Here is a 21608-nt window from a genome sequence, read left to right as displayed (position 1 = left end):
ACATCAGTGGTAGGGAAACTATTGGAGAAAATTCTGAAGGAGAGAATCTATCTCCACTTGGAGAGGCAAGGTTTGATCAGGGATAGTCAGCATGGCTTTGTCAGAGGGAGGTCATGCCTGACAAGTTTGATTGAAATTTTTGAGGAGGTGACCAGGTGTGTAGCTGAGGGTAGTGCAGTTGATGTAGTTTATATGGATTTCAGCAAAGTCTTTGACAAGGTCCCACATGGGAGACTTATAAAGAAGGCAAATGCACATGGGATACAGGATAATTTGATAAGGTGGATTCAAAATTGGCTTAGTTGTAGGAGACAGAGGGTGATGACAGAAGGATGCTTCAGTGACTGGAAGCCAGTATCCAGTGGCGTACCACAGGGATCTGTGCTGGGTACCCTATTATTCGTCATTTATATAAACGACATAGATAACTATGTGGGGGGTAGGATTAGTAAATTTGCAGATGACACAAAGATTGGCTGGGTGGTTAACAGTGAGGTTGAGTGTCTTGGGCTACAGGAAGATATAGACGGGATGGTCAAATGGGCAAATAAGTGGCAGATGGAATTTAACCCTGAAAAGTGTGAGGTGATACACTTTGGAAGGAGTAATTGGACAAGGAAGTATTCAATGAACGGCATGACACTAGGAAGTTGTGAGGAACAAAGGGACCTTGGCGTGTGTGTCCATAGATCTCTGAAGGCGGAGGGGCATGTTAGTGGGGTGGTGAAAAAGGCATATGGGACACTTGCCTTTATCAATCGAGGCATAGATTACAAAAGTAGGGAGGTCATGTTGGAGTTGTATAGAATCTCAGTGAGGCCACAGCTGGAGTACTGTGTGCAGTTCTGGTCGCCCATTATAGTAAGATTGTGATTGCACTGGAGGGGGTGCAGAGGAGATTCACCAGGATGTTGCCTGGGATGAAACATTTAAGTTATGAAGAGAAGTTGGATAGACTTGGGTTGTTTTCATTGGAGCAGAGAAGACTGAGGGGGGGGCGACCTGATCGAGGTGTACAAGATTATGAGGGGCATGGACAGGGTGGATAGGGAGCTGCTGTTCCCCTTAGTTGAAGGGTCAGTCACGAGGGGACATAATTTCAAGGTGAGGAGCAGGAGGTTTAGGGGAGATGTGAGGAAAAACTTTTTTACCTAGAGGGTGGTGACGGTCTGGAATGTGCTGCCTGAGAGGGTGGTGGAGGCGGGTTGCCTCACATCCTTTAAAAAGTGCCTGGATGAGCACTTGGCACATCATAACATTCAAGGCTATGGACCAAGTGCTGGTAAATGGGATTAGATGGGTAGGTCAGGTGTTTCTCACGTGTCGGTGCAGACTCGAAGGGCTGAAGGGCCTCTTCTGCACTGTGTGATTCTGTGATTTGAAAAGGTTGATAGAGAGAGAAGCTATTTCCTCTGGTGGGGACAGTCCAGAACAAAAGCTATCAGAGCCAAGCCATTCAGGGGTAACTTCAGGAAGCACTTCACACAAAGAATAGTGGAAACCTGGAACTCTCTGCCCCAGAAGGGTATTGAGAGTCAATTGGAAATGTCAGAACTAAGACTGATAAATTTTTGTTAGATAAGGGTATTAAGTGAATATGGATGCAAGGCAGGTAAATGGAGTTGAGATACAAATCAGGCATGATCTAACTGAATGGTGAAACATACTTGAGGAATTGGATGGCCTCCTCCCATTCCTATATTCCTTCTTGTGCTATCTCCCAATCCAGATCAGCAACCAACTAAGTGAAAAGTCATGGACAAGATCTTTAGGGCCTGAATTCCTGAGAGTCTCACTCCAGCTGTGCAAGTGCTGCAGAGCCTATGGAGTAGGCATGGACTGCATTCCAAATGCCAGGGACAAGATCGTTAAATGCTCTGAGTGGACCAGTCACTCCCATAATGGCATTTCAGAGTCACCCGTCCCAATGCACTGGCATCAATGTTGGAGTGGCACCAAACTATTCTGATACTGGAAAAGATTCGGGCAGGGCACAAGCAAGAGGTGGACCTCTCAATCTTAATTTGCCCCAAAGAGCCATTGATTGTCTATGTCTTCAAGACTTACAAGATCTTTTGCTGGAGCTCCATCAAGATTTACTTGAGCTTTCAACTGAGGCTGCCCAAGACCCAAGTGCATTCTGAATGGGATTCCTGGAATAACTGAAGCATGCCCCAGAAAACCCCTTGATGTGGGTGGGGGTGCAGGGGTGGATGGGATAGAAAGCCACGTATCCAAATTTGCCAATGACACAAAGATAGGCAGTGTAAATGAAAGCATATATTGCAAAGAGATATTGATAGATTCAGTGAATAGGCAAAACTGTGGCGAATGGATTTCAGGCTGGAGAAAGGCTGTGGAGTTCCCCAGGGGTTAATGTTGGGACCCTTGTTTTTCCTGATATATATTAATGACCTAGACCTTGGTGTAAAGGCACAATTTCAAAATTTGCGGATGATCCGAAACTTGGAAGCATTGTGAACCATGAGGAGGATAGTATAGAGCTTCAAAAGGACATAGACAAGCTGGTGGAATGGACAGAAAGGTGGCAGGTGAAGTTCAATGTGGAAAAATGTGAAGTGAATCATTTTGGTAGGAAGAACATGGAGAGACAAAATAAAATAAAGGATTCAACTCTAAAGGGGGTTCAAGGGCAGAGCAACCTGGGTGTATATGTGCATAAGTTATTGAAGGTGGCAGGACAGGTTGAGAGAGCGGTTAAAAAAGCATACAGTATCCTAGGCTTTATTAATAGGGGCGTACAATACAAGAGCAAGGAGGTTATGTTAAATTTGTATAAGTCACTAGTTCGGCCTCAGCTGGAGTATTGCATCCAGCCCTGGGTGCCACACTTTAGAAAAGATGAGAAGGCATTAGAGAGGGAACTGAAAAGACTCACGAGAATGGTTCTAGGGATGAGGAACTTCAGTTATGAAGCTACATTGGAGAAGTTGGGACTGGTTTCCATGGAGAAAAGGTGGCTGAGAGGAGATTTGGCACAGGTATTAAAAATCATGAGGGGTCTAGACAGAATAAATAGAGAGAAACTGCTCCCATTGGTGAAAGGATCAAGAACCAGAGGGCACGGATTTAAATTAACTGGTAAAGGAAGCAAAAGCAACATGAGAAAATACTTTATCACACAGTGAGTGATTAGGATCTGGAATGCACTGCCTGAGAATGTGGTGGAGGCAGGTTCAATCGAGGCATTTAGAAGGGATTTAGGCTGTTATCTGAAAAGGAAGAACAGGTTTAGACATGATGAGCCAAAAGACCTCCTTCTGTGCGTTAACAACTCTGTGATTCAGTGTAGGCAAATCTGAGGTCATCCACTTCTTACGTGATAAGCATACAAGAGTACTTTATAAATGGTGAAAAGTTAGAAACAGTGGAGGACCGAAGAGACAGTGTGTGGGAGGGGGGCTGTCAGTACATAGGTCAATAAAGGTTATGCACAAATACAGAAAATAATCAAAAAGGTTAATGGAATGCTGCCCTCTATAGCTAGAGGAATAGAGTACATGCTACAGCTATACAAAGCCCTGGTTAACCCATATCTGGAGTTACTGTGAGCAGCTCTAGGCACTGCAATTTAGGAAGGATATATTGGCTTTGGAGGGAGTGCCGTGTAGATTTACCAGAATGACATCTGGATTAAATTACGAGAAGAGATTATACAAACTAGGATAAAAACAAAAAATGCTGGAAAAACTCAGCAGGTCCGGCAGCAGCTGTGGAGAGAGAAACAGAGTTAATGTTTCGAGTCCATATGACTTCTTCCAGAGGGACTCGAAACGTTAACTCTGTTTCTCTCTCCAAAGATGCTGCCAGACCTGCTGAGTTTTTCCAGCATTTTCTGTTTTTATTTCAGATTTCCAGCATCCGGAGTATTTTGTTTTTATTTTCAATCCCTCTACCACCGACGCACAGTAGCAGCATCGTGTACCATATACGAGATGCACTGCAGGAACTCACCAAGGCTCCTGAGGCAGCACCTTCCAAACCCGCGACCACTACCATCTAGAAGGACAAAGGCAGCGAATAGATGGGAACACCACCACCTGCAAGTTCCCCTCCAAGTCACTCACCATCCTGACTTGAAAATATATCGCTGTTCCTTCACTGTCACTGGGTCAAAATCCTGGAACTCCCTTCCTAACAGCACTGTGGGTGTACCTCCACCACATGGACTGCAGTGATTCAAGAAGGCAGCTCACCACCACCTTCTCAAGGGCAATTAGGGATGGGCAATAAATGCTGGCCCAGCCAGCGAAGCCCACATCCCATGAATGAAAAAAAATTAGAAAGTTAAGGGGTAATTGGATCAAAGTTTGCAAGGTATTAATAGGACCGGATCCAGTAGAATGGAAGAAAACATTTTCAATGATCGGGGGAGTCTAGGACTACAGGGCAGAATCAAAAAATTAGAGCCAGACCTTTCAGGAGTGAAATTAGGAAACAGTTATTCACACAAAGGGTATAAAAATTTACAGCTCTTCTACAAACAGCACTCCATTAACCTTTTTGATTATTTTCTGTATTTGTGCATAACCTTTATTTACCTATGTACTGACACCCCCTCCCCCCCTCCCACACACTGTCTCTTCGGTCCTCCATTGTTGCTAGCTTTTCACCATTTATAAGGTACTCTTGTATGCTTATTAGGTTAAAAGTGGATGACCTCAGATTTGCCTACATTGAATCACAGAGTTGTTACCACAGAGAAGGAGGTCTTTTGGCCCATCGTGTCTGTCCCCTTCCTTTTCAGATAACAGTCTAATTCCCTTTTGATTTTAGATCAATTGTTGATTTTAAATCTGATTCACAAAAATCCATCAATCTCAAAGGTATCTAGGAATATGGGGCAAAAGTAGGTGTACAGAGTTAGGTTACAGATCAGCCATGATCTTAATTAATGGCAGAAAAGGCTTGAGGGAGTAAATGAAATCTTCCTGTTCCTCAGCTTATTTTCCCACATTTGTTAAAAGTAAGGAATCCTGGTAAAATTGGGTTTGACTCTGCTCTCCACACCCTCCAATGCTTCAATGGGGAAACTTATTTTCCCTGCACCCTCAGCCCAGGGATTTTGGAGTCAATAACTCCAGAGAAGCGGAAAAAGACAGCAAGAGGGGAAAAACTGGAATCAGAGGGTGTAAACCCATACCCTACCGAAGAGTCTCTTTGACCACTGCCTTTAACAGGGGCATCCTGGCAAAATCTTCCGCTCCTGGAATTTGGTCTCCAGGGCAAACACTGGTCACTTCTTCATAGAGGTCCTGCTGAATGGACGGCTCCCTGGCCAGATTGTACAGGATCCAGGAGGTTGTGTTGGAGGTCTGAAAGATAGGAGCAGTTTTTCTTCACTGTATGCCAACAGAGCATGGGAGACTTCCTATGCTATACACAATGGCGTCAAGGTGAATTATGTACTTATCATCATCAGCCCCTCGAAGCAAGGAGGACGTTTGCCACAGAGTAGAGCCCATGACAAGAGCTTGCGCGTAGGCTCTTTTAATGTGGGGAGACTGTTGTGCTGCAGCTACCACACAGTTCTGGATGACCAGGAGACTCTACCACTCTTACTGGCTGCCAAAGCTGTATTGAAAGGATTTACAGGTTGACAATCAACATTTATTGGCCATATCATGAACACGCCTTCCGTGGCCATCAAGACCCGGAGTGGAACTCGAGACCAGAGCTTCTGGTTTACAGGCACACCACAAGACCTCCCAAGTCTTGTACTATACAGAGGAATGTTCTGTGATATACCACTACAGGGAGTTGTGTGCTATAAATCAGCAGAGAAGTGGGGAACACTGTGCTGTATCAGTGGAGCAAAATGCAATGTAATATATTTACCAGTAAAAGAGAATCAGGTACTATCTACCAGGAGAACATAAATCTATAATAGGAATAGGTTAGGCCAACAGACCCCAGGAGCCTGCTCCACTATTCAATGCAATCATGGCTGATCTTCAACATCAACTCCACTTTCCCATCCTATTCCTTAATGTCCAAAAATCTATCGATCTCAGTCTTAAATATGCACAATGATAGAGCATTCAGTCTTTTAGGGCAGAGAATTCCAAAGATTTACAACTCTGAGTGCAGAGATTTCTCCTCATCTAAGTCCTAAATGGCTGACCCCTTATCCTGGTACTCTGATCCCCTCATTCTAGACTCCCCAGCCAAGGGGAAACAGTTTCTCAGTATCTACCCTGTCAAGCCCTCAGGAATTTTATCCTTTCAATTAGATCACTTCACATTCTTCTAAACCCCAGAGAATGTAGGCCCACTCAACTCAAACTCTCTTCATAGGACAATCACGTCATCCCAGGAATCAATCCTGTGAACCTTTGTGGCACTCCCTCTAAATGAAGTACATCCCTTCTTAGGTAATGAGACCAAAACTTTACATAGTACTCCAGGTATGGCCTCACCAACTCCTATTTCATTCCAACAAGACTTATTTACTCTTAAAATCCAACCCCTTTGCAGCAAAGGCTAACATACCATTTGTCTTCCTAATTGCTTGCTGTACCTGAATGTTAACTTCCTGAGATTCTGTGATTTGTGTACAAAGATACCTAAATGCCTCTGAATGCTAACATTTGCTCGTCTCTCTCATTTTAAAAAAACATTCTGCTGCTCTATACATTACTTGAGTTATCCCGTGATAATGCATTTGATTCCGTAAAGACAACACTTCATCCATTAAGCATGTCCCTGAGCGGGATTGAGTTTATTGCGATTAGCCAAAGGCACTAATTATTAAATATCTTGTTCTTACGGTGTCCACTGCAGCTAGCAGCAGCTCACAAAGACTGCCATATATATCCACAGGAGTCATCTTGGTACTGGTCAACAGGAATGTGAGGTACTGTCCTTCCACTGAACAGCCTTTCTCAATGCTCTCGTGTATCTCTTTGATTTTCTTGTTCACCAGCTTCTCAGCTAAAAGTTAAGGAAACAGAGCTGGCAATTAAAGTAATTGGCAGAAGGATCAGAGGGGAGTTGAAGAGGAATTTTTCACCCAGAGGTTGGTGGGGGTCTGGAACTTACTGCCTGAAAGGGTGGTAGAGGCAGAAACCCTCCTTGCATTTAAAAAAAAAAACCCTTGGATAGGCACTTGAGGTTCTGTAACCTACAGAGCTGGATGGTGAAATTAGACTAAGTAGCTCCTTTTTGGACAGCGCAAATGTAATGGGCCGAATGGCCTCCACCTGTACTATAAATCGTTCTATGGGCTGGACTTTACGTTTTCTGGCAGGGTGAGGGAGCCAGAATGGAAAGTGAGTGGTCCATTCAGTCCCATCCCCACAATCTCAGCTTGGCGAATCAAGCATCAGATGACTAATTAGTAGCCCCATTATGGAAAGGCAGCCAATTAACAATGCAAAGGGGGGCTCTGCACCCAATCGGGAGTCTAGGCTGGGATGTCACATGGCAGAGAGGTTCTGCCGTGAACAGGAAGTCGGTCATGACTGCTAATTTAAAGGCCCCTGCTCTCTCAATCTCTCTTCTTTTCCTTGTAGCAGGCTCAAATTTAAGGAAAAGTTTACAAATGAAGTCCAAAAGCATACAGACGCCGCCACCTTCACCAACAGAATCTGTTGCTGGTGGCAGGCCTTTTCTCCCACCCTTGTTCTGCCTCTTCATATCTGCTGCATAGCACTCTAAAACCTTTGCCTGTCCGAAGCCCAAGAAATGCGACTGGCAATGAAAAATTGCGTTAAAGTGACTCTTTAACAAGCTCAATAGCTAAGTTATTTCAAAATGTGGGCGGGCTTCTGATTTCCACACCCACTCGCTTTCCAAGTGGCCCGATGAGATTGTATTGGTGACCCAACATCATCATCATTTAGGTTCGGGGGAGGGCCCCATCCTGTAACATCCAGCCCAATGTTTCTGTTTGCCAACTAGTGACTGGACCACTTGTGGGGAGGAGGGGGAGTGGTCATCTTAGTATTGCCATGAAGCCTTCTGGACATATTGTTCATTTTAAAGTAAAGAAGAAGGATCTCACTAAGTATTCCACTGCAAATAATTTCATCTTACTGATGTAAAAGAGATAGTCCCATGCTGCTACAAATTGTTTCCACTGGGACAGAAATGGCGTCACTGCCTTTGGGAAGAAGGAGAGAACTGCAGAGAGGCGGAACATCTCAAACACAGCCTCGATGAACTTCTGCGTTTCCTCGGGAATCTCATTCTTCAGGCATCCCATCCTCGTTTCAAATAATATGCTGCAGATCGCTAAGAAAAGGAAAGCACAAAATAAAACACGTTGACAGATTTCTGGCAAAACCAATGGGACTCAAATTAAAGAAAGGACTTGTTATAAAATCCTTGTATAAATTTAAACTTGAATAATGTTTGATGTACAAATGTTAGAAACAAACCATTGTCTACCACCACTAACACCTCCTTTTGGTCTTCTTCCATGTCAAAGCACTTTTTAAGCACGTTTACATGACACACCCCACCCCCCCCCCCCCTCCTTCTTTCTTCTATCTGGAGTATTTATTCAATAATTCACTTCACCCAGCTTCTTTTCAATCCTGTAAGGTCCACTGAACATTGCCTCTAATGAGTCACCCAGTACTGGTAACAGAACTAATACTTTCTCCCCAGCAAAAAAACTACCAGCTGTAGCTTTCCTGTCTGCTTTCATTTTCATCACTTGCTGTGATATCTTTAAATGTTCCCTAGCCAACTCACATGCTTTGTCCAATCTCTCTCTGAAATTTGATACGTAATCCAGGAGAGTAGTTTCTCAGTCTTGACCCACCAATTTCTCGTGAATCAATTTCAGTGGTCCCCTTACCTCATGACCATAAACTAGTTCAAAAGGACTATAACCAGTCGATACATTAGGAGCGTCCCTAATAGCAAATAACAAGAATGGAATTCCCCATCACAATCTTGTGGATAACCCTGACTATACGCTCTCATCATAGTGTTTAGAGTTTGTTGTCATCTTTCCAAAGCTCCTGGTGACTCAGGATGATAAGCTGTTGACTTCAATTGTTTTATCGCCAAACTGTTCATTACTTCCTTAAACAGCTGTGATATGAAATTTGAACCCTGATCTGATTGTATTTCCTTAGGTAAACCATATCTTGTAAAAAAATTAACTCTTCCACATTTTCTTTGTTGTAATATTTCTCAAAGGTATTGCTTCAGGAAACCTGATAGACATATCCATTATTGTCAGTAAGTACTGATTTCCACTTTTAGTTTTAGGGAGGTGTCCTGCACAATCAATCATGACCCTAGTAAAAGGTTCTTCAAATGCTGGAATTGGAATTAAAGGTGCCAGCTTAATCACTGCTTGTGGTTTCCCTATCACCTGATATGTGTGACATGTTCTACAGAGCTTGACTACATCCCTATGCAATCCAGGCCAATAAAAATGTTTTTGTATCTTTGCCTCTGTCTTTCTAGTTCCTAAGTGTCCCTCTATTGGAATTTCATGAGCTATCCTCAGGATATCATTTCTATATCCAAATGGTAGTACAATATGATGCACCTCCCACCAGCTTTCATTTGATAAAGCATGATAAGGCCTCCTTTTTCTCATTAAAATATTACCCTTAAGATAATAACATTCTGGAATACATTTTGCCTCTGTTTCAGAGTAAGCTGTCTGATATAAATGTTTTATTTCCAAAACCTTTTTCTGTAACTCCACTAACCTCCTTGAGTTAAACATTTCAGCTGAATTGTCCTCTAGTTTTTCTTCCCGAACAACCTTATCAAACACTGTTATGACAGAGCAGTTGGTAAAGGCTGAGTTATTTAAAATCCCAGAGGGAAACTTTAACAACTGTCATAACCTATATTTTCAATTGATATGTTTGAGTTGCAGCTCTGAATTCAAAAATGAAACCCACCAAGCCTCAAGAGGTTTCTTATATAAATTAAATTAAACATTTATTTATTTAACAAGAAATTAAACACATAGACGTGTCTACAAATTACTACCATAATAACTATTAAACAAATCACCAAATTTATCACTCCCAGGTAAATCTTCCCCAGGGCAACAATAACCCATAGACTTAAATAGACACCAGACAAAGCACATTTTATCTTACAAATTCAAAATGAGGTTGGTTCCTTTGCACCGTTGTAGGCTTACAAGCGGCTTAAATCTTATCTGCCTCTGATTTACACACACAAAACTCTTTACTGTATATACCTAGCCTTTGAATGCAAATTCTCATTGTATCACCAGGCCCTTTGAACCCCACCTCTTTAGCAATAAAACCCCTTTCATAGTTTTATTAGTAATATAAACATATTGCTTGGTGTCTCCTAGCTGGGTGCAAGATTTCACGCTTTGAATGGTGTATTCAACAAAATGCAAATATATCCTTCTACCTTACCATTTAACATTTCAAAACTACTATACATCAAAGCACCCAGACTATCTAGCTTTGATCCAATTAAGACACACACAGACACCCACAGGCCCTACTACAAGTCCAATTTAAAATAATTTCCAATAACATTATATATATTAATATATTCATGACAACAGTGTCAGCTAATTGGATTTCCACGCTCTCTCTCTCTGCCTTTGAACTTCTTGTTCTTCTTGTTTCAACCTATGAGCCTGTGATCTTGTTATCACACAATCTGGAAACAAGCCAGGATGCTCTCTCTGCAACACTTCTGTTGAAAACACTTCTACAGGTTGCTCAACTACCATAAGCATCACCCACATTTGTGATACAGCTATATCATTACCCAGAATAAAGTGAACCCTGCAATGGGCAACTTTTTCACTACTCCAACAGACACCTCACCTGTTATCCACTCACTCTTTGAATTCACCTTTCACAATGAAATAGATTTAGCATCTCCATGAACCCCACTTATTATCACCTGTTCCTGAAATACTCCCTCTGAACAAAAAATGTCACTATCCCACATTAAGGATTGACTAGCCCCTGTGTCTCTTAAAATTTTAACATCTTTACTTACTCCACTCTGTACAGATGAAAAGATTTTCCCTTCACTTAGAAAATCTCTAAGCATTTCTGCAACCTGCTCCTCTGAATTCTCTTGGGTAAATAGTGAACATGTTCCCACTTCTTTACTTATCACTGATTCTCCCTGTTTTACCTGTACACAAACCACTGGTTTTTCCTGTGCCTGAGCTTCAGAACCCACAGTACTTTTACTTCCAGTACTTTTACTTCCGGTACTTTTCTGCACCCCTATAATTCCAACAGATTTTCCCTGCAATTTCCAGCACACAGATTTTGTATGTACAACTTTATTACAATGAAAACACTTAAATTTTCAAATATCACTTCTACCCTCAGCATCTTCCATTTTATTGAGAAAAAAAAAACTTACTTCAAATTTCCACCTATTCCTTTCTCATCCCTGATTAAGCACCTTCCTTTCACCCTCCCGCTTTTTATCCTTTTTCTGGTTTGAAAGGGTGACAAAAAAAGGTTTAGCTCTATGAACTAACTCATAATCATCAGCTCTGCTGCTTGTCTTACCGTTTTAATCCTCTGTTCCTCCAGATGAGTTCTCACTAACGAAGGGATCGAATCTTTAAACTCTTCCAAAACAATTACCTCTCTAAGAGTTGCATATGCTGTCTCTATCTTTAATGCCCCTATCCACCGGTCAAAATTACTTTGTTTTACTCTTAACAGCCCAGGCTGTTTTCTCATATTCCACAATTTCTGCCTGTATGCCTCAGGAACCAACTCATATGCACTCAAAATAGCCTCTTTTTTTATTAACCACATCATAGTTCATCGACATTTATTCTGATAGTGAAGCTTATACCTCATGCACTCTACCCACCGACCTGGATTGCAACAACAATGTCCAGTTTTCCTGTGGCCATTTCATTTGTTTAGCTATCTTCTCAGATGAAATAAAGAATGCTTCCACATCTCTTTCCTCAAACTTTGGAAGAGCTTGTACAAATTTAAACATCTCACCACTGGGTTTAGGTTAAAGGTTTTTTCCTCATCACAATTTTCCTGAGAATCTGAGGTCTCTCTTTTAACTTCCAACCTTTTAACCCAGTATGCCCTTTCTCCTTCCTTCTCTCTTTCCCTTGTCTCTCTTTCTTTATCCTTCTCTCTTGTCTGGAATTCCAGTTCCAGCTTCCTTTCTTTCTCCTGCCTTTCCACTTGCTCCCTTTGAAATGCCATTTCTTTTTCTCCTGCCTCTAGTTCCAGTTTTTTCATTTCCAATTCTTTTTCCTTTTCGTTTCCCTCCAATTCGAGTTTTCTCAGTTCCTTTTGCCTCTTCACTTCTAACTGAAGTCTCACTACCTCTAGCTGTGACTCCTTAGTGTCAGGCATCACTTATAATTGAAGGTATAGCATTTAAATTTAGATCTGCTTTCTTTGCCCCTGCAGGTAACCCCAGTTGTAATTTATCCACCAATTCCATTAACTTAACTTTAGTTACCTTTTGTAAACCAGCCAAGGTTATAACTTCAACTCCCAGACAAGTCTGAGCACCTGCCAAAGCCATATTGCAGTCTCACCACTTTAAAAAACCTCACACCAACTCCTGAATTCAAATACTCGTAACTTTAAGATTCACCAACTCCAACCGAATCAAGGAATCTCAAATATATCCCGCAAAGAGCCCCCAACTATGTTATGGCACAGCTGATGGTAAATGCTGAGTTGTTCAAATCTCAAAGCAAAACTTGAAACAACTGCCACAACTTGTTTAGCAATTTGTATAAATTTCAAGATTTATTGAATTCAGTAGTAATAAGACCACCAAGTCTTATAGGTTTTTACAAAACTAGGTTAAACATTTATTAATAAGAGAAATAATTTTAAACACATACATAGATATACAAATTACTACTATGATGACTTCCAAATCCCCTACTTTATCTGGCTCGCAGTTACACTTTTGTTAAGGCAACAGTAAGACGCATAGATTTTAAAAGACCCAGGCAAGGTGACACACAATACCCTGAACAATTGAATTCAAAGTGAGTTTTCTTAACTTCACTTCTTTGAAAACAGCAGCTTGAGGCATGGATGCTGAAGGCTTTTCACACTTGTTAGATCTTAAACATGCCTCCCTTACACATAGCCTTCGCGCTTTTATACATATTTTCCCCTTTGAATGCAAATTCCGATTGTTTTACTATGTCTTTGGACTTTACCTCCTGCTCACAAAAATTTATTATAGTACCACATTTACCAGTAATCTTTGAGAAAAATAAACACACTGTTTGTAAACTTCACCTGGCTAGGTGACACATTTCGCTCCTCCTTTGAAAATAATCTAGTATGGTTTATTTAAAAATGCAAATGTCCTTTTACACTTTACATTCTAAACTTCCCCCATGTTTACCATGGCCTGAATTTTTCCCACGTAGGGCGGGCTCGGTGGGAGTGGGCAGGGGTGGTTGCGGAGCTGACCACCACCTGCGTTCGGCTCCACACCACCATTTTATGCAGAAGAAGTTCCAAGATACTAACCCAGCGACAGTGAAGGGACAGTGATATATTTCCAAGTCAGGATGGAGTGTGGCTTGGAGGCGAACTTCCAGGTGGTGGTGTTCCCATCGGTGTGCTGTTCTCGTCCTCCTAGATGGTAGTGGTCGTGGGTTTGGAAGCTGCTGCCTAAGGAGCCTTGGTGAGGTCCTGCAGTGCATCTTGTAGATGGTAAACACAGCTGCCACTGTGCATCAATAGTGGAGGGAGTGAATGTTTGTGGATGGGGTGTCAATCAAGTGGGCTGCTTTGCCTGGATGGTGTCAAGCTTCTTGAGTGTTGTGAGAGCTGCATTCATTCAGTGAATTGAGGAGTATTCCACCACGCTCCTGACCTGTGACTTATAGATGGTGCACAGGCTTTTTGGAGTCAGGAGGTGAGATACTCGCTACAGGATTCCAAGCATGTGACCTGCTCTTGTAGCCACAATATCAATATGGCTAGTCCAGTTCAGTTTCTGGTCAATGGTAACCCCCAGGATGTTGATAATGTGGGATTCAATGATGACAATGCCATTGAATGTCAAGGGGTGATAGTTGGATTCTCTCTTGTTGGAGCTGGTTATTCCCTGGCACTTGTGTGGCATGAATGCTACTTGCCACTTGTCAGCCCAATCCTAGATATTGTCCAGGTCTTGCTGCATTTGGACATGGACTGCTTCAATATCTGAGGAATTACGAATTGTGCTGAAGATTATGCAATCATCAGCAAACGTCCAATCTTTTGACCTTATGATGGAAGGGAGGTCATTGATGAAGCAGCTGAAGATGGTTGGGCCAAGGACTCTATCCTGAGGAACTCCTGCAGTGATGTCCTAGAACTGAGATGATTGATCTCCAGCACTCACAACCATCTTCCTTTGACTCCAACCAGCAGAGCATTTTCCACCTGATTCCCATTGACTCCAGTTTTGCTAGAGCTCCTTGGTGTCATACTCAGATGCGACCTTGATGTCAAGGGCAGTCACTCTCCTCTCACCTCTGGTGTTCGACCCGTTTGTCCATGTTTGAACAAAGGCTGTAATGAGGTCAGGAGCTGAGTGACCCTGGCAGAACCCAAATTGAGCGTCAGTGAGCAGGTTATTGCTAAGCAAGTGCGGCTTGATGGCACTGTTGATGACCCCTTCCATTACTTTACTGACGATCGAGGGTAGACTGATGGTACAGTAATTGGATGGGTTGGATTTGTCCTACTTTTCATGTACAGGGCATACCTGGACAATTTTCCACATTGCCGGGTAAATACCATTGTTGTACCTGTACTGGAACAGCTTGGCTAGGGGCGCGGCAAGTTCTGGAGCACAAGTCTTCAGTACTATTGCTGGAATATTGTCAGGGCCCAGAGCTTTCGCAGTATCAAGTGCCTTCAGCCCTTTCTTGACATCACTTGGAGTGAATCGGATTGGCTGAAGACTGGCGTCTGTGATGCTGGGGAACTCTGGAGAGGGTTGAGATGGATCATCCGTTCGGCACTTCTGGCTGAAGATTATTACAAATACTTCAGCCTTATCTTTTGCACTGATGTGCTGCGCTCCCCTATCATTGAGGATGGGATACTTGTGGAGCCTCCTCCTCTAGTGAGTTGTTTAATTATCCACCACCATTCGCAACTGGATGTGGCAGGACTGCAGAGCTTAGATCTGACCCATTGGTTGTGGAATCACTTAGCTTTGTCTATCGCTTGCTACTTATATTGTTTGGCATGCAAATAGTCTGCGTTGTAGCTTCACCAGGTTGACACCTCATTTTAAAGTATGCCTGGTGCTGCTCCTGGCAAGCCCTCATGCACTCTTCATTGAACCAGGGTTGATCCACTGGCGTGATGATGATGGTAAAGTGGGGGATATGCCAGGCCATAAGGTTACAGATTGTGATTGAGTACAGTTCTGCTGCTGCTGATGGCCCACAGCGCCTCGTGGGTGCCCAGTCCAGTGTTGCTAGATCTGTTCGAAATCTATCCCGTTTCGCACAGTGGCAGTGCCACACACCATGATGGAGGGTATCCTCAACGTGAAGACGGGACTTCGTCTCCACAAGCACTGTATGCTGGTCACGCCTACCGACACTGTCATGGACAGATGCAGGTGTGGCAGGCAGGATGGTGAGGATGAAGTCAAGTATGTTTCTCCTTCATGTTGTTTCCCTCACCACCTGCCACAGGCCCAGTCTAGCAGCTATGTCCTTTAGGACTTAGCCAACTCGGTCAGTAGTGGTGCTACTGAGACACTGTTGGTGATGGACATTGATGTTCCTGGCCAGGAGTACATTCTGCACTCTTGCCTCCAAGTGGTGTTCAGCATGGAGGAGCACTGATTCATCAGCTGAGTGGGGGCAGTAGGTGGTAATCAGCAGGTGGTTTCCTTGCCTATGTTTGACCTGATGCCTTGAGACTTCATGGGGTCCAGATTCGACGTTGAGGACTCCCAGGGCAACTCCCTCCCAACTGTATACCACTGTGCTGCCACACCTGCTGGGTCTGTGCTGCCGCTTGGACAGGACATAGTCAGGGATGGGTGATGGTGGTGTCAGGGACATTATCTGTAAGGTATGATTCCATGAGTATCACTATGTCAAGCTGTTGCTCGACTAGCCCGTGAGATGGTCTCAGTGCTAGGTCCCCTGTTTTTTGTGTTATATATACTGATTTGGGCTTAAATGTAGGGAGCATGATTAAGAAGTTTGCAGGCGACACAAAAATTGGCCGTGTGGTTGATAGCGATGGGGATTGCTGCGGGAAGATATCAATGGACTGGCCAGGTGGGCAGAAAAGTGGCAAATGGAATTCAAACCAGAGAAGTGTGAGGCGATGCATTTTGGGAGGTCAAACAAGGCAAGGGATTACACATTAAATGGGAGGATGCTGAGAGGTGTGGAGGAAGTGAGGGACCTTGGAGCCAATGTCCACAGATTCCTGAAGGTAGCAGGACAGTTCGATAAGGTGGTTAAGAAGGCATATGGAACCCTTCCCTTTATTAGTCAAGGCATAGAAAATACAAGCAGGGAGGTTCTGCTGGAACTATATAAAACATTAGTTTGAACACAACTTGAGTACTGTGTGCAGTTCTGGTCACCTCATTAGAGAAAGGTTGTAATTGCACTAGAGAGGGTACAGAGGAGATTTATGAAGATGTTGCCAGGACTGGAAAATTGCAGCTACGAGGAGAGACTGGATAGCCTGGGGTTGTTCTCCTTGGAACAGAGGAGGCTGAGGGGAGATTTGATTAAGATGCACAAGGTTGTGAGTGGCCTGGATAGAGTGGATGGGAAGGGCCTATTCCCCTTAGCAGAGAGGTCAGTGACTAGGGGGCATAGATTTAAAGTGATTAATAGAAGAATTAGAGGGAAGAGGAGGAAACTGTTTTCATCAAAAGGGTGATAGGGGTCTGGAACACCTGCCTGAAAGGGTAGTAGAGACAGAAACCCTCAAATCATTCAGAATATGTTGGGATGTGCACCTGAAGCCCTCTAACATGCAGGGCTACAGACCAAGTGCTGGGAAATGGGATTAGGCTGGGTGGTTCATTTTTTGACTGGTACAGACATGACGGGCAGAGTGGCCTCCTTCTATGGCATTAATTTCTCTAAATTTCCTAAATATCTGAAAATGAGGAATGTGCAGGGATGTAGGGATAATGTGGCAGGACGTGAATTGCTCCAGCATGGACATGATGGGTCAAATGGCCTGCTTCTGTGCTGTAACAATTCTATGATCCGAAGCGACTATTTAGAATTCTTATACTCCTATGGATCATTAGCTTTCCTGATTCTTCCTGCCATAAAATTTAGACACAAAATCTCCCATTTTTTATTTTTTTTAAATTCATTCTCAGGAATTAGGTGGCATTGATAGGGCATCTAATCCCCTTCTCTCAATGTTGTGAGGCAGCTGTAGTGTCTCCGCTAGCATTTTGATACAACTGAGTGGTTTTCTTGGCCAGTTAAGAGTTAACCTCATTGATGTGAGCCTGGAGTCACATAGAGCCCAGATAGAGCAAAGATGCCAGGTTTCCCCCACAAAGGGCATGAATGAACCAACCGAAGCGTTACAACAATCTGACAATTTTACGGTCACTTGCATTATCGGCATTTTATTTTCAGATGTTTCTCATACTGAGGGGATTTAAATTCATGCACTCTGAATTATGAATGTGGGCCAGGGGATTACTAGCCAAGCAAGATAGCCTCAGGTCAACCATGCCGGAACAACTTACTGGAATTACAAACACAGGAATTTCCGTAAATATTAACACTGCTTGCTAGAGAATAGTTTGGAAAATTCTTGGCTGCACAGTTCACAGATGGATCTGAACCCTGAATCACTGAGGCAATGGAACCAGGCATTACAAATCGGAGAATAATGGAATGTTACAGCAAAGCACAGCAGCAAAGCCATTCAGCCCGTTATGTCCTTGCTGGTGTAGTATAAGGGTCAGGCACATATAGGGTTAATGCAGGATTGAGTGCAGTACTGCACACAAAGTGATGTAAGAGAGCACATGACCCACATTAAGTCTAGTGTTGGCAAAGCCATATGTACCAGCAAGCATGGAGACCACTCCTAACTTGTACCTTTTACTGTATATTTGTAAATAGTTCCAACAGTCAATAAAGACTTACAGTTAACTTGTGGATGACTATGAAGATTTCTACCAAACTGTAATCAACACCGTACAACAACTGGCTCCCTGCAAGAGCAACTCAGTGAGTCCCACTCCCCTACCTTTTCCCCATAGCACTGCAATTTCTTTCTCTTCAGGTAATTACCAATTCCCTTTTGGAAGCCATGATTGAATCTGCATCCACCACACTCTCAAGCAGAGCAGCAGTGCTATCAAGCAGCACTTGTTTAGCAAGAACCTGCTCACTGATGCCCAGTTTGGGTTCCAGCAGGGCCACTCAGCTCCTGACCTCATTATGGCCGAGGTTCAATGTTGGACAAAAGAGCTGAACTCCCGAGGTGAGGTGAGAGTGACTGCCATTGACATCAAGGCCGCATTTAACCAAGTGTGGCATCAAGGAGCCCTGGCAAAACTGGAGTCAATGGGAATCGGGGGAAAACTCTCCACTGGTTGGAGTCATACCTAATACAAAATAAGATGGTTGTGGTTGTTGGAGGTCAGTCATCTCAGCTCCAGGACATCACTGCAGGAGTTCCTCAAGGTAGTGTCCTAGGCCCAACCCATCTTCAGCTGCTTCATCAATTACCTTCCTTCCAATATAAGGTCAGAAGTGGGGATGTTGATGATTGCACAATGTTCAACACCATTCGTGACTCCTCAGGCACTGAACCAGTCCATATCCAAATGCAGCAAGACCTAGACAATATCAAGACTTGGCTGACAAGTGGCAAGTAACATTCGCACCATACAAGTGCCAGGAAATGACCATCTCCAACAAGAGAGAATCTAACCATCACCCCTTGACACTCAATGTCACTATCATCACTGAATCCCCCACTATCAACATCTGGGGGTTACCATTGACTAGAAACTGAACTGGACTAGCCATATAAATACTGTAGCTACAAGAGCAGGTCAGAGGCTAGGAATCCTGCGACAAGTAACTCACCTCCCGATTCCCAAAAGCCTGTTCACCAGCTACAAGGCACAAGTCAGAGTGTGATGAAATACTCCCCACTTCCCTGGATGAGTGCAGCTCCCACAACACTCAAGAAGCTTGACACCCTCCAGGACAAAGCAGCCATTTTGATTGGCACCACATCCACGACCCACGAACAGTAGCAGGATCGTGTACCACCTGCAAGTTGTACTGCAGGAATTCACCAAGATTCCTTAGACAGCACCTTCCAAACCCACGACCACTGCCATCTAGAAGGACAAAGGCAGCGTATAGATGGGAACACCACCACCTGCAAGTTCCCCTCCAAGTCGCTTACCATCCTGACTTGGAAATATTTTGCCATTCCTTCACTGTCACTGGGTCAAAATCCTGGAACTCCCTTCTTAACAGCATTGTGGGTGTACCTACACTACAGGGACTGCAGCAGTTCGAGAAGGCAGCTCACTACCACCTTCTCAAGGGTAACGAGGGATGGACAATAAATGCTGGCCCAGCCAGTGAAGTCCACATCCCGTAAATGAGTAAAAAAGAACTCTGGTCAGACCCTAATAATTTTGAAAACCTCTATCTCAACCTTCTCTTCTCCAAGGAGAACAGCCCTGGGTTCTCCAATCTATAACCGTAATTGAAGTCCCTCATCTTCAGAACCATTCTTATAAATCCTTTCCCCACCTTCTCCAATGTCTTCAAATCTTTCTGAAAGCGCAGTGCTCTCTGAACTGAACACAATGCTCCACTTGAGGCTGAAACAGTGTTTTATGAAGGTTCACCACAACTTCTTTGCCTTTGTACTCTATGCCTCTGTTTATAAAATCTAGGATCCCGAAGGCCTTTTTAACCACCTGCCCTACTACCTTCAAGGATTTATGTACATATACCCAGTTCCCTCTGGTTCTGCACCTCCTTCAAAATTGTACCTTTATTTCATATGGTCTCTCCTCATTCTTCCTACAACAAGGAAACGCCATCCTCCTAATACCAAGCTTACTGCTTCCTGTATTCAGATCTCCCCCATCTTTCCTGACACCGAAATAAGGGAAAAATACAGCACAATTAGGAGAAAGAATGCAATTGCACAGAACAGGAAGAGCAAAGGGATGGAAATATCCCTGAGATCACTGGTTAAGCTGCAGCTTATGAAATACAGACCCAGTACAAAAAAAACAGTAAAAACTGGGAAATATGAATACTGGTCCAAACTGGTCTTGTATACCTTAAAATGGAACATTAGTAAAAACTGGGGGTAAGAGTACTGGTCTGAACTGTTTTTTTCCTTCTGGGGAGGAACAGCTAATTATTATCAGAGAGAGTGCATTGCCCCCTCAGACAAATTTCCACCCAAGTCAAGGTCCAGTCAACTGCTGAAAAAGGGAGCTCAGTCTTTGACCTGTGATTTCAGACATGTGTTCAATACATGCATCTGACACAGCTTCCTTTAGGGCATTATTGAAGGCTCTTCTGAGATATCAGACTTGTTTCATTGGTAACCCTCCTGTCCCTGAGTCAGAAGGCTGTCAGAAGCTCAAGCCCTCCTCCAAAAGACTTCTGAAGATAATCCTGGCTGGCTCTTCAGTATAGTGCTGAGGTAGTGCTACACTGACAGAGGTGCCATCTTTTGCACGTGATGTTAAATTATCGCCCTCTCAGTCAGACCTAAAAAGATCACATGACACGACTTTGAAGAGCAGCAGCCAGTATCCAGGCCTATAGTTATCCTCAACCAACATCAATAAAATAGATTATCATGTCATCAATACAAATGCTGTTTGTGCGAGCTTGCTGTGTACAAATTGGCTGCTGCATTTCCTACATTACAAAAATTGTTGTTGATATGGTACCCTTCACAACTTCAGGACATCCCAAAGCGTTTTGTAGCCAAATGCAGTTACTGTTTTAATGTAGGAAACGTGACAGCAAATTTGCACACAGCAAGCTCCCACAAACACCAATGTGTAATGACCAGATAATCTGTATTAGTGATGCGAGTCGGTGGATAAATGATGGCCAGGGATAGCTCCGCTGCTCAGACAACGCCATGGCACCTTGTAAGACTAAGGGCATAATCATCCCAGATTTGCATTAAGTGTGTTCTCGGACGGGAAAACAACGTTTTACCTGCCGGCCGCAATGGCGGCTTTTAATGCCATATCGTCCTAAACCCGCAGCATTAATTATGCATTCCTGGGATGAACATAGTTTTGATGATGGGCGGGCTCTGAATCGCCTGGCACTCCTTCACCTCGCCCGGTACCACATTTAAAGTACAGCCATGCTCAGGGCTTCTAGCACAGGACTGCAGCAAAGAAGGCATGGCCCCGAAAGACAAGAAGACTGCAGCCCTCGAGCGCCTTCTGGATACCGTGGAGGCCCGCTGTGATGTCCTCCACTCCCGCTCTAGGCGCGGGAGGGGGACCAGCTTGGTACACGATGGCAGTAGTGATCAGTGCCAATGCTGCAGAGAAGAGGTTGGCCATCCAATACAGATAGAGGATGAATGATCTCATCCATTCAGCCAAGGTAT

General features: G+C 43.6%; 1 protein-coding gene across 1 annotated transcript in view; it reads right to left on the bottom strand.

Moving 5' to 3' along the window:
• cyp27a3 (cytochrome P450 family 27 subfamily A member 3) overlaps positions 1 to 21608 on the bottom strand; it is a 71875-nt gene that overhangs the window by 16289 nt on the left and 33978 nt on the right. The window contains exons 4-6 of the mRNA XM_078552648.1: positions 8059 to 8256; positions 6791 to 6954; positions 5170 to 5336 (exon numbers count right to left, since the gene is read on the bottom strand). Of these exons, the coding sequence (XP_078408774.1) occupies positions 5170 to 5336; positions 6791 to 6954; positions 8059 to 8256 (529 nt within the window). The remainder of the gene's footprint in view (positions 1 to 5169; positions 5337 to 6790; positions 6955 to 8058; positions 8257 to 21608) is intronic.

The sequence above is a fragment of the Cetorhinus maximus genome, chromosome 11 (assembly GCF_964194155.1).
Source record: "Cetorhinus maximus chromosome 11, sCetMax3.hap1.1, whole genome shotgun sequence".
Lineage (NCBI taxonomy): Eukaryota > Metazoa > Chordata > Chondrichthyes > Lamniformes > Cetorhinidae > Cetorhinus > Cetorhinus maximus.
Note: the sequence above shows the minus strand (reverse complement) of the source record. Positions and strands in the feature narration are given on the sequence as shown.